Genomic DNA, 13,619 nt, shown 5'->3' with positions numbered 1-13,619 from the left:
GTGTCATCTACTACGTCTTCAATACTACTGAGATTCTGAAGACTTTCATGGATTTGTCGCTGTACAGGCACTGTCTTTACACCCAATGGTGTTGAAGTTTGTGAGATGAGATGACCCTTTTATTTTGTTTAGTTGTACTTGCCATAATTCATTGGCATCCAAAACAGAAAATACATTCGCCTTGCTTAACATTGTTGCTATAACTTCAATGGTCAATGGTAAAGATTCGTTTTGACTTGTTGACTTAATCTAGGCTGGAAACCCACTTGGTAGGCTCTGTCACTGGTGTAACAATCCCTTCTCCAACTGGCTTCTCCAGTCCTTCTTCCAAACGGTCTCTCGGGGCTACAGGAAGACTTTTGGGGGCATGAGCTACTGGTCTGGCAGGTTTATTGACTTCCATATGATATTGACCATCCATACATCTTTGGAATGATGTTCGCTAGTCTGGCGGCGATCTATGGCAATACCTACGATAGCCATCGGAAACTGTGAGGGTATCAGTGAGTTACACTGCACGTGTTACATTTTTCTGTACTCATACTACATGAAAACTGTGTTACCTTGAACTTGAATTAATTATTTATATTGATATTTTAAATAAATCGAAAAATCTCAACTAGTTTGCCGATTGGCAGGGCGACATTAATATATACAGGTCAGTTTTTGCTCAAACGCTTCGCTTTTGGCACTCGCCCGAGAGGCGCCGAACGTGAACCTGCTCATATGCTAACATTGCCAAAGCTCTTTTTATGCTTTACTGGTGATGGCAACTTGCGTGAGGTGAGAATACTCGTGTCAGATGTTTCTTTAACACCGAAACTTCCCCTCTCTCTTCCTTTATCCCCAGTTTAAGTGACCCAAGAACTGGCTCGCCGTGATTTATCACGCAAATGCTCCCCCCTTTTTTAAGCCCACCCTCAGAATTCCTTGTAAAGAAAAGAATCATGTGGGACTGAACAGCGCTTTTAACGGTGAACAGTCAAGTTCAAGGTACAGCAAAACAGATCCCATGAAAACGTTTAAAGAAAGCAAATAGATGCAAAAATAAGTCAACCTGTGATAGTTCTCAATCTAGAGCGTTCAAGTTCATTTCTAGGAAGGATGGGTTGAGAAAGAGGGGGAGCAGGTGAGAGGGAGGGCAGCTATTCCGTCTCCTATTGTTCTTTTTTGGAATCAGGATTTATTTCGAAAGTGGTGGTTAAAGTACCTATTAATACCATGTTTGTAAGAATCAGATAGTTTTTGTAAAATTTAACTTCGATGAGATTCAATATCTTTAAACTCAAGATACTTGACAATTAATCTTTAATTGATAAATTCTGATGGCTGTATATTTTTTTGAAAAGTATGCAGATGAAAGTTTAGCTTTTCACATTTGTCTAAAAAGAAGGTTAAAATATGTTTAAATTATTAAATAAATATCAACCACACAAAAACAATAAATGATTTTAATTATTTTCTCAATGTGTGGAATAAACAGTGAATTGATATTTTTTCTGACTTTAATATTCTCCTTGGTATGTGCATATTTAATAACTATTTGTTTTCATACAATGACTCATTTACTGGTCAAAAATAGTCTTATAGAACTGACTGGGATGCTATTAGCGCTCTTTCCTGGCTTACCTAGAAACTGAAAATCCTCGAAAACCAGACACTCAGAGATCTAGAAAACCATGCAAAAGCAGAGACACTATTAGGCAAAAGGAACTTAGAGACCAAGATGCAGAGAACATACCACCCAAAGACATAGAGAGATTAAGACCCAAAGACATAGAGAGATTAAGACTGAGAGACATAGAGAGATTAAGACCCAGAGACATAGAGAGATTAAGACCCAAAGACATAGAGGGATTAAGATCCAGAGAAAAAGAGAGACTGAGCCCCAGAGACAGAATACGATTACACTGTGTTGGTGACGCCGAACTCCAAGAGGGTCTCATTGAAGCATTTTTAAAATATCAACGGATTTTGTTTCCCAGTCACTTTGAGTGATGATTTGAGCTGCCCGATTATAGAGTTTATCGTTTCTGTCTGCAAGACCCTTGTTTAGACCTGCCCAGACCACGTCACAGTAATCGAAATCAGACCTAGAAACATGGAGAAATTAAGACACAGAGACAGAGAAATTAAGACCCAGAAACAAAGAGAAATTAATACCCAGAGACAATGAGAAATTAAGACCCAAAGACATAGAGAAATTAAGACCCAAAGGACCCAAAGACATAAAGAAATTAAGACCAAAAAACGTAGAGAAATTAAGACCCAAAGACATAGAGAGATTAAGACCCAAAGACATAGAGGGATTAAGACTCAGAGACATAGAGAGATTTAGACCCAGAGACATAGAGAGATTAAGACCCAAAGACAGAGAGAGATTAACAGCGAGGGTGACAGAGAGATAAAGATTCAGAGGTATAGAGATTATCAAGAGCAGAAAGCATCATGTAATATCAATTTTTCTATATAGAGCTAAGTGTTTTTAGAACAAGAACTCAAGAACCCAGACACAGAATCTAAACAAAGGAATGCTAGGGGGATTGTTATGTCAAGTGGGGACGTAAGTGGAAAACTGGTCAGTGGCAACAAATAGCTATTGACAAAAGTTTTTTGCATCATTTTTATTCATCAAGTCACTTGGACATTTCTTTTCCAGACTCGTATTTGTTCTATCAGCAAACAAAAGACAGAAAGTTCTAAAAGTGCACTGGTCTGATTTTCATCTCAGCTCTCTTGGCGGAGTATCTAGATCCTTTCCAGTGATCCCAGTTCACACCATCAGAGCCTGACGAGTGTTTTCCAAAATGGTACAGACCATTCAGGTTGGAGTCATTGCAGTACACGTACCACCAGGCTCCTTTACAGGCCACAGCACATTGACCACTCTTCCAGGTGTCATTATCCTGATCTTTGGTTGAAAAGGGAGCACCACGATGGCGAGAAAGAGAATCACCAGCAGTTCCTTAAAAGCAAGAAGTATAAGTTAATCACCTCACGCATTTTTAAATCAAGAAAAAGTACGATATGACTAGATTATATTAACTCGACAATTAAGAAAATGTGTAATAAGCGTACCTAAAGTATTCATAAAACCAGATAAAGAGATATTACAAAATTTACCTGAGTAGGATCCAAGACTCAGCTTGTACTTAGTCCTCTCGCTTGTAACTGCAAACATGTCGTACTCGGCGTAAGCAGTTTTGCCTGCAGTGTCTTCCAGATCTACTCGAAGCCTGTTCTTCGTTGTTTTCGTCAGGCGGTGTATCTTGTCCAGTCCCAACCAAAACTCGCCATTCAGGTTACCGAAGCCACGTTTGTAGTAGGCCCAGTCGCGGAAGAAATCAACGGAGCCGTCCAGTCTCTTTTGGAACACTGTCCACCCCCCACCGGCTGTTGTTTGGTCACAGAACACATCAAAGGCACCTGAACCATCAGGGTCGATTGTATAAACACCGCTGATTCTTTGACCGGATTTGTACAGCTCAGCACAGTTCTTCTTAGCTGTCGATCAAAAAAAAGTTTTATCATCGTTACGTTTGGAAAGTGTACTATATATCGTAACTAAAAGATCAAGATTTACAAAAACATTATTGCAGTTTCTTACATTTCGCGGCCGAATAGGACAAATAACGTTTTAGGAAACAAACAGACTTGTCTTTACCTTTCACGGGCGGCTTGCTCCCTTTCAGGGTGTTGATGTCATCTTGCACTTGAGTGAGTTGTTTCTTCATTTCTTGAAGGATAGTTTCAATTTTCTTGTTTGGCCCTGCATAGAAGTTGTTGTACACGTTGTTACAACGCTTTGTGGCTGTAGAACTGACTGGGATGCTATTAGCGCTATTCCCTGGCTTAGCTAAAGTTTGACTCGCCACAAACAACGCCAAGAACAGCAAACTGCAGAGAAAACCTGAGGAAACACAAGTCATTGTGCGAATTTGATCAACGCCCAACTTAACCGTAGTTAACTGTGCCACGTACTGGTGAAAACGTGGATGTGACTCATCTTTAGTACAACAAGGTGTTTGCGTCACTGAATTCGGTGCAAGGCAATTTTCATGTTTTCGGACGCATTTTTTATTGGACGATCTTTTGACAGCTTCAAAAATGATGACAGCTTTGTAAAGAACAAGCCACCAACAAGAAAAAAACTTCTCTTTATGCAAAAATCCTATTGCTAATTTGCCTACGTGTTACAAACGATTTAGCATCGATCTAAAACTTAATCGAAAAAGTTTTACTTTTCCTTCGAAAATATATGCTGCTAATGTTAATAAAAGTGCTCAAACCTCGCCCGTAGTCTATTAACAAGATTAGCGTCTGCGACTTCCAGTAGTGATTAGTAAGTGATTATATGATTAAATAGGAACTGATATACCAGTATTTTTATCCCGGCCATTAGGGTAAATCTATCTGTGAAACTTTGCCTCTAGGGTTACCCTACCTCTTAGAAAACTTTGAATAGTGTAACATCCGTTATAACAGTACAACGTGTTACTGTGTTATATTAGCATCACTTTACTCCTTTGCGTAAATTAAACCCAAAGTTTCCTCTAACTTCATTATTTACAATATGTGAGCGCCCGAAATATTGAACGCGCTGGAGTTAATGGAGGTTTTTCCAAAGCCGAATAAAAAGCAACAAGGCCAAACACTCAGTATGCTCTTAATATCCTTTTGAAAAAAGGACGCGCGTTAGTTGCTGTGCTGTGCGCTTCATTGTAACCTGTGTCCAAAATGATTCGGTTTTGGTCCTTAAAAGTTTTGAGCTTACCGTACAAAAGCAGTCAGTGCAAAGTTTGGTGGTTTTCCAAAGCCGAAAAAAGGCAAGAAGGCCAAGCTCTGAGCATGCGCTTAATTTCCTTTTGAAATAAGGACGCGCGTAAGTTGCTGTGCGCTTTATTGTAGCCTGTGTCCAAATTTTTCGGGTTAGGTATTTGGAAGTTTTATTTGAGAAATTGTAATCGTCAGATGATACTTCTGGTTAGTATACTAAGGCCTAACTGATGGGGTGTTTGAAATAATGAACATGTAGACCAGTTAAGCCTGAAATCAAGATTTACAAAAGAATATTTGAAAATACTGAAAATGGCTAGTGCTGAAAGGCTCGCTTTTATATCGATGCGAACTACGGTGGACAGAGCATGTTTGAGCTTACCGTACAAAAGCAGTCAGTTCAAAGTTTGGTGGCTAAGGGCATGGCGTACAATCATTAGTGGCTAAAAGCTCAGATGAGCTGCATGCATCTCGACTTTCCTTCATCCTACTCAATGGTTGAATTGTTTGTTGTTGATGTTTGTTACAATGCAAAGAAAATTCACGTCGGATAAATTCACCATATGCTCAGAATTATTTACTCAAAACAAAATGCGCAAAATGTTCAGTCAAAAATGTGATAATACAGATTGCGTTTACTCATGAAGTTACTAATCAGAGAAGCAGAAATGTTTTGTTTCATACTTTACCTCCTGTAAAATGTCCGACTAATGACTGTATTTTGAATTTGCTTGTGGATCAGTTTATTGAGCCGAGAATATTAATACGTGAAACAGACAGTTTCTGACTGTAATTGGTTCAAAAAATTACCTTGAATACCGAGTGTGTGTTAGCCTGCATGCTGATATATCAGTTATTTCTGATTTGTTTTGATTCACTTTGAAGCAGGCTGCGTGCTGGAGTTATGCATTCCATCAAGAAAACAAAATGATCCTTTTAGTCTGTAAAACAAGTTGAAAAGCTGACACGTTAATATGCATCGTCATTTTTAGTTTGATGAAAAAATAAAAACAAGTAGTTTGTTTCTATACTCTCGCAATTCAGGAGTTAAATTCCTGTTGGTAATAACCAATATACCGAGGATGTTTAGCTGCGCGGTAAATCTACGAAATGTTCCCTGGAAAAAACATTTTAATATATTAAATCCTTCGATTCATAACCCCGAGTTAACTTGTAAAGATTTGAAGCGCTCGAAGAATTGGGGACTGAATTTGAAGTAAAAACTGGCTTTCCTTGGTATTAGTATAAGAAAAATATCAAGAGATATGTAAACTTTATTTTGTATTTTACCTCTTTACCTAACTTCATCAGCTTCAAACGTACCTTGAGTATCAATTGCTTTATTTAATGAAAGACCGTATTTGATCGATCTTGAATGTACGCGTCTTTGGAACGCTCTACCAGTTAAAAAGTTGTGTACGCAAAATTTTGGGCTGAAAAAAAAATCAACCTGATTAACAAAAATATATATATATATACACGGCGCGCAATTTTTCAACGAAAGACACATATTTTCACTAAAAAGCAATATGCCGATTGATGTGGATTCTCTGCACCATTACATGGGGAAGACAAAATTAAATCGGTTGAAAAAATATTAATGTTTGAAAACCATGACTTAAAAGTGGGCCATTTCGTTATTTGGACTGACTGCTTTGTTTTCAATACAGAGACTTTTAGCCAAGGATGTCTTTTTTTGTCAGGGTCCCAGCCGGAATAAAATCCCTAACGGCTTAAAAGTGATTTTAAATAATACGGATATCTTCAAACGAGAGCAACAACCTACGGAAAACAAAATACTTGAAAACAATTTAAACTAAGGTGAGCGTTTACGCTTCTTTAAAATTCATTTTATATACAAAGTAGCTATATAGTTTGGCATCATTGTTGCTAGAAATCGCAACTTTTCCAAAAGACAGTAGGTTCAAAATTACTGGCTAATTTTTTGATATACGTAGCTAAAAAACGTAGTGAAGTTTATTGTGCGAAAGTTATACCAAACTAGCGAAAAAAAACTTAATAGCAGACATGACCACTACATAATCACAATCAAGTGATTCCGTTACCTCGTCGCCTTTCCGTGTTCGGAACATCACAGCTTTTAAACAATACTACTGAGAAATTGTTTATCTTTTGGCAATGCAAATTGAATCACACTCGCCGATACGATGTGTTTTGCTGTTTGCGATAAGCGAGTGCCCGGAATAAACAGTCTAACATGGTTTACATGTAATGTATCTTGATCGAAGCTGAGGAGCAAAAGTTTTATGTCGGGAAGGCACACTGAGTTCACGTCAGAAATTACACTCTGTATTTGCACAATAACATCTCCAACAGAATAATGTGATCATCATTTTAACATATCTTATGGTAAAATAAAAAGAGTAGAAAAATAAAAAAACTGATAGAGTAGGAGCAGAAAAAGAGCAGAAAAACTTGTTGAGAAGGATTTATATAATATCAGAACGGATTAACATGTTGCATTTGGATGGATTGATTTCTCCGCCAGGAGTGCAATGCAGAAATTTCGCGGCGGTACATCTATTGCATATTTCATCAACGTGAAACATTGTGAATAAAATTATATATCGCGTCTTTCGATTCTTTGTGTACAAATATTTCCAACTGAATAAATACAACTTGCTGAAGACTAACCACAGTGCCGTGACATTGTGGAAACTCAAGGTTACTACTAGCAATTAAGGAGATTTTAATTAACTTAGTGAATTCGAATAATGAGACTGACGTAGTCAAAATGATTCTCCTCATTTCAACTTTGGTCCTCGACTGTCAAGATTTGTAAACAAGTGTCTCGATTATTTACTATTACAAAATGATAAAAACATTCAAAGGGAAAATTCAAGCAAAACAGCGTCTTGACAAATGGCAAAAAAAAAAAACGAAACGTTTTATGTCATTCTACTACAGCACGCCGCTTAAAACGATTAAATTTCAAACAATTTCTTTTGTTTGAGATTTTTTTGCAAACATGTATCGAAGATTCATGTTCTGTGTCATTTGAAAACATCAAAGAGAAAACTAAAAATCATCATTTCGCTGTTAAAACCGTAAAACTCTGTAATGATTTTGGTGACTTTCCACATTTTATAAATTCAATTTTGCTCCTGTCATGGCTTAGCTAAATTTAATTGCGAAGAGAAAAGAAGAAAAATGTAACAATTAATGCAAGAAAGCGAGCAATGACAGGTCAGCGAACCCGTCGCCTTTTCCTGTTTGGAATATTTAATTACAGCCACTGAAAGAATTACGATTTCTTTTTGGCGCTGGAAAATTAGACACTACGTTTTTATATCTGATGCTTTAAATGAGTATTTAAAATCAAAGATATTTCCCCCTGACTACAATTATCTCAGTAAACTAAAAATTCAAAAGTATATGTTTAAAACGATATGCATGTTTAAAGCTTGTCGCAATGGTACAAACTAAACCACCCGTCGTTTAACGAATATTCTTTTTATTCCAAAAAGATAGTATAGCTGAATGTCATTTAATGTTTTTCGTGACAATGAACACCCTAAAAACTCGAGCACATCTAATATTTCAGAGGTTCAGCTTTCAGACTTGGTTACTCAGAGCAGCATACCGTAGAATCCCAATTTCTTGAGTACTTAATTTCTCGACCTCCCGATATAAACTCAAACCAAAAGTCGTTTCCATTGGATTTGTTTAACTTAGTCGAACCCTGCACTTTTACCTCAGATTTTTTCACACCAATTTTCGGTTCCCTCAATGGATGCTTGATACAATATTAAAAAGGCTACTCAGTTAAACCACAAATAAGCACCGTTCGGAGTTTTGTTTCGATATTACTCATACAGGATAGTCTTCTCTTGCGGAATTTATAAACAACCACTTGTATCTCACGAAGCTCATGCACCAACCTTGTCCAAGTCAATTTATCGTAACTGATTTTCGCAATTTATTAAAAAAACGACTTACCTTTTCCCAGAAGCTAGATCATCCAGTTCCAAACGTATTATCTGCGTAGATTGGGATAGAAGCAACTCCACCGAGGAATAAATTTTTTGGGGTTACTAAAGTAGACCCTCGTAGGGGAAGTACTCGAAATTAAAAACTAAACTCCATTTATCTCACCCGGCATCAAGTTTTCACTTGTTGGACTCTCAGCTTTTTTCCTGGAAAAATCATATCCTGAAGCTGGCGACGCTAAGGGAAAGGTAACTTGCAGATCATGTCTTCATTCAAATTTCTGCCTTTTTTCGTAAAGCAAACAAAAGCTTGTTTGATTAGTAGCAACCGGTGATGACATTTTTACAAAAAAGTTGACTTCTATCCATTTACTCTGCAAATCCGAATACATTATCATTCACTCAATAGCCAGTTTATTTCGGTTTTAGGTCTTCTTTGTCTTCAATAAATTTGAAACCTTCTGCTCATCAGTTAACTATAGGGGGAGTGGAATATATATATTTTATTAGACATTTTATTGTGTAGTATCGCTGAGTATTTTTACGAGTCTTGCAGTAAATTTGTACAGTGATAATACACACTAAAATGTCTCATAAGATATTTATTTTCCAACGTTGTCTTTTCCCGAAATGCTGACTTCCCAAAGTTTTTTAATCATTGATGCGCTCGAGGGGAATACAGAAACTGTTAAACCGGTCTTGTAGAGAAGAAATACCATTTTACCGGTTTTGTGGAGTACGTTACAGATATCGCGAGATATTTGTACTCGTTTCGCGCGTTATTTAAACTCCGCGAAGCGCAGTTGGATAATAAAACTGGAATATTTGCATTTTTTACCGATGAAAGTTCCGGGCAAAGACTTTTTTAGTGTTTATTAGTCCAATATCTATTGAGGTTTAATGTGCTTCGATCTGTATGGTTATGCATAGCGGCCCAAGCTTAAAAGTGAAAGCTTTAACTGATGATTCTTTAGATCACTAAACAAAAGCAACTTAGCTCATAAAACATTAGAAGAGTCAATTCACCCCAGTCTCCAAGCGTTCCCCGCTGGTTTCTTTTTTGCGAGACCTGAGAAGAGTGCTGTTCTATGACGTCACCAACCAAAGTATGGTCAAAGGTCGTCCAAGCCCCTTAATAAATGAGAACGGCTAGTGTAAAACCTGGAAAGTAGGAGGTCTTAAGTGGCAGTTTCTCTAAAAGCGGTCCATCGCATTTCGGGTCGAAAAAAAAGTTTTCCCTCAAACTTTGCCCAGTGAACTATCTTAGGTTGTAAGTAAATGCAACGACTTTAGTTTTTGGAAATACGTAAAAATATATTTTTTAGAGCTCTCAACAGTGAAGGCTGCAAAAGGCCTAATTTTGAGCTTGGCCAGAACGAGAAATTTCATAAGTTGACGAGCTCGCCGCTCAAAAACAACTAAACGCACCAAATTTTTTATTATTCCTAAGTTAATTGGTCCTTCAAAGGTTGGAAACGCATGTTAATTTTGATAAATTTTGATTTACGGGTCCGTGAAAATATAAATATTAGCAACCGTTAGATCGCTTTTTGTAAACATGCAAAAGTATGGTGTCTTTGCCGGCCTTTTTTTCACGAGTCCAGACCATACCATTCTAAATTCCAACTGAATCCTACTAAACAGATGTTAGGAAGCATAGAAGTATAAAAATACCTTGCACTTTTTATCTTCCTTTGCCACAGCGACTTCGAACATTTTGTGCTTATGCGAGTATTTCATACACATTATGCAAATGAGCTCACTTACTCGCATAAACACGAAATGTTCGAAGTCGCTGTGGCAAAGGAAGATAAAAAGTGCAAGGTATTTTTATATTTCTATGCTTCCTAACATCTGTTTAGTAGGATACAGATGGAATTTAGAATGGTCTGGTCTGGACTCGTGAAATAAAGGCCGGCGAAGACACCACCAGACAAAGTTGGACTACTTAGAATTAGACAATAGAGTTGATGGTCAGAGCAACCGCACAGATCCCTTTAAAGTTCAACACAAATTCCACATTTCAAAAGCACACAATATCACTAAACGCAGTGATTCCTTGACATTTAAGAAGAGGAAAATGAAGCATGAGAAATTTGGATATAGTGAATAAAGACAAAACCTGTTTTCTTTTTCAGTTAATTTAATCACCCAGTTACTGTGACATTTTCTTTCCAACTCTTATTTGCACTGGTCAGCAAACAAGCAAAGATAGAAAGTTTTTAAAAGTTCACTGGTCTGAGTTTCATCTCAGCCCTCTTGGCGGAATAGTAATATCCTTTCCAGTGATACCAGTTGACACCATCAGCGTACGATTTGTGCGCGCCATGATGATACAGGCCGTTAAGGTTGGAGTAATGACAGCCCTCGTACCACCAGGCTCCTTTAAACTGCACAGGACAGTTACTGCCCGAGCTGTGATCTTTGGTTGTAAAGGGGTAACCACGATGCGCAGCAAGAGAATCCCCGGCAGTTCCTGAAAACATAACACGAGAATTTGATGCAGGACTGACTTAAATACACGTAGTCCTACAATTCTAAAGGCTACAAACAGTTGCATGGAGATATTGTTTTAAGTTATTTTAAAAAAGCCACTGACGCAATAACTCAAATAAGACCTTGTCATCGTCTTCATGTGTCTAGTGTTTCTCGTTTTGTTTTTTCACTCAAGAGTTTTGATAATTAATACCAATAATAATTTATCGCAAATTCAAATTTCCCCGAGAGCAATTCATCACATTTAAATTACCTGGAATACTAACAAAGAAATATATTTGACAATAAAACTGTTTAAAAAATTGGTACAATTTACCTGAGTAAGTTCCAAGGCTCAGCTTGTACTTAGTCTTCTCGCTCGTAACTGCAAACATGTCGTACTCGGCGTAAGCAGTTTTGCCTGCAGTGTCTTCCAGATCTACACGAAGCCTGTTCTTCGTTATTTTCGTCAGGCGGTGTATCTTGTCCAGTCCCAGCCAGAACTCGCCATTCAGGTTACCAAAGCCCTGCTTATAGAAGGCCCAGTCGCGATAGAAATCAATGGATCCATCCAGTCTCTTCTGAAACACTGTCCACCCCCCACCGGCTGTTGTTTGGTCACAGAACACTTCAAAGGCACCTGAACCATCAGGGTCGATTGTATAAACACCGCTGATTCTTTGACCGGATTTGTACAGCTCACCACAGTTCTTAGCTGTTGAGGAAAATATAGGAGAGTTTTCTCATCGTAAAATGAAACAAAGCTTATATACATTTCGCCGATAAAAAGTAAAAAAATAAAAATTAAGGTAAAAGCTTCTTAAATGTAAGGAAAAACTTCTACAGAAGGTCTAAGTCTAGCAAACGTCTTTAGAAAATCACAAAAACTTGATAGTAAAGAGGTTAATCAAAACAATGCAACAGAACTACTGAATGAATTCCACTTATGGGAGCCCATTGATAGGAGAAATTTAAAACTACAGCGCGTAAAATTAAAAACAAATTAAAAAACAAAAATTGTTACTTTTTGCTGAGGTCTTGATTCCTTTTGAGGATGTTGATGTCATCTTGCATTTCAGTGAGTTGTTTCTTGATCTCAAGGATAATTTCAATCTTCTTGTTTGGCTCTGCGTAAAGAAAAATAAATCTGATAAGAGGGGACTGCATATAAAATGTTTGGAGGAGTTTCAATTAAAAGTTATCTCAGTATCAAAATTTCATCCGGCCACATATAAGGAAATTACATTAGAAACACACATAAAAAGACTCGTACTCACCTTTCACACATGTCTTGTTTGCTAGAATTTTAACGTCATCTTGTACTTGAGTAAGTTGTTTCTTCATCTCTCGTAGGATTGTTTGAATCTCAGTCTTATTTGGCTCTAAATGTGATAAAATTTACATGTAACGAAGGCGGATTGCATTGATCATGAACTGCCGTGAGTAACTTTTTGATTTCTTAACCAGTATAAAAGAATTCTTAAAAATTAATATAAGGTCCCACCTAGCAGGTCTGGGAGGCTTGCAAATGTTAAGCCTGCTGCAAAAAAAGCGAAAGGGAATTCTTAGCACAGACACAGTAAACAGATCTAATCTGCAGTTACCTTTCACCGAAGTCTTGTTCCCTTTGATGATTTCACCTTCAACGTGATTCAGTTGTTTCTTCATTTCGTGAAGGATATTTTCAATCATCTTGTTTGGTCCTGCATAGAAGCTGTTGTACACGTTGTTACATTGCTTTATGGCTGTAGAACTGACTGGGGTGCTATTAGCGCTATTTCCTGCCTTAGCTAAAGTTTGACTTGCCACAAACAACGACAAGAACAGCAAACTGCAACGTAAACTCCAGGAAACCCAAGTCATTATGTGAATTTGATCAAAGTTCAACCAAGATAAGATCCTCTCTTGCTTCAACTTAGGCGTAGTTAACTGTGACACAGGCGGACTGGTGAAAAAGCGGACGTGTCTTATGTTTAGTACAAGAAGGCGGAGTTGTTTGCGTCACTACGAACATTGTTAAAAACCGAAACACCGAATATCAAAACGAAACTTCCTTTCAGCGAAACACGCAAAGGAAATAGCAAAATTAAACGGGAAAACCAAACAGTGAAACCAAACATTAAAATACCGAAACAGCGATTTTTCTTCCTTTCCTGTAATTACGAAACACCGACACTTTTTTGGTTTCCGTTTTTCATGAAAGAAATGGATCTATACATGTGAATTAACAGGGACATGAATAAATAGGAAGACAAATGAAAGGCTTCTATTCTCAATAAGTTTCTTCGGTTTTATCAACTCCAAGAGGAACACTCGCATGGCTTTTGACTTTCTTTACTATTTATTCTGCACCTTATTGCGTTAAAACTATTTCAGTCTTCTTTGCTCTGCTAATTGATGGCAAAGCGATAAAAAACT

At 37.4% G+C, this 13,619-nt stretch overlaps 1 protein-coding gene across 1 annotated transcript; it reads right to left on the bottom strand.

Annotated features, from left to right (window-relative positions):
- Positions 1 to 2,593: 2,593 nt before the first annotated feature.
- LOC144641533 (ficolin-2-like) lies at positions 2,594 to 13,184 on the bottom strand. The gene is made up of 5 exons (XM_078500544.1): positions 12,806 to 13,184; positions 12,479 to 12,583; positions 3,665 to 3,769; positions 3,124 to 3,504; positions 2,594 to 2,965 (listed from the first exon to the last, which is right to left on the bottom strand). The coding sequence occupies exons 1-5, from the start codon at positions 13,062 to 13,064 to the stop codon at positions 2,700 to 2,702; spliced, it is 1,116 nt and encodes a 371-aa protein (XP_078356670.1). The 5' UTR covers positions 13,065 to 13,184; the 3' UTR covers positions 2,594 to 2,699.
- Positions 13,185 to 13,619: the final 435 nt, after the last annotated feature.

Source organism: Oculina patagonica, chromosome 2 (genome assembly GCF_052425735.1).
Source record: "Oculina patagonica isolate OP01 chromosome 2, crgOcupat, whole genome shotgun sequence".
Classification (NCBI taxonomy): Eukaryota; Metazoa; Cnidaria; class Anthozoa; order Scleractinia; family Oculinidae; genus Oculina; species Oculina patagonica.
The sequence above is the reverse complement of the archived record's forward strand: the minus strand, read 5'-3'. Positions and strand labels throughout refer to the sequence as shown.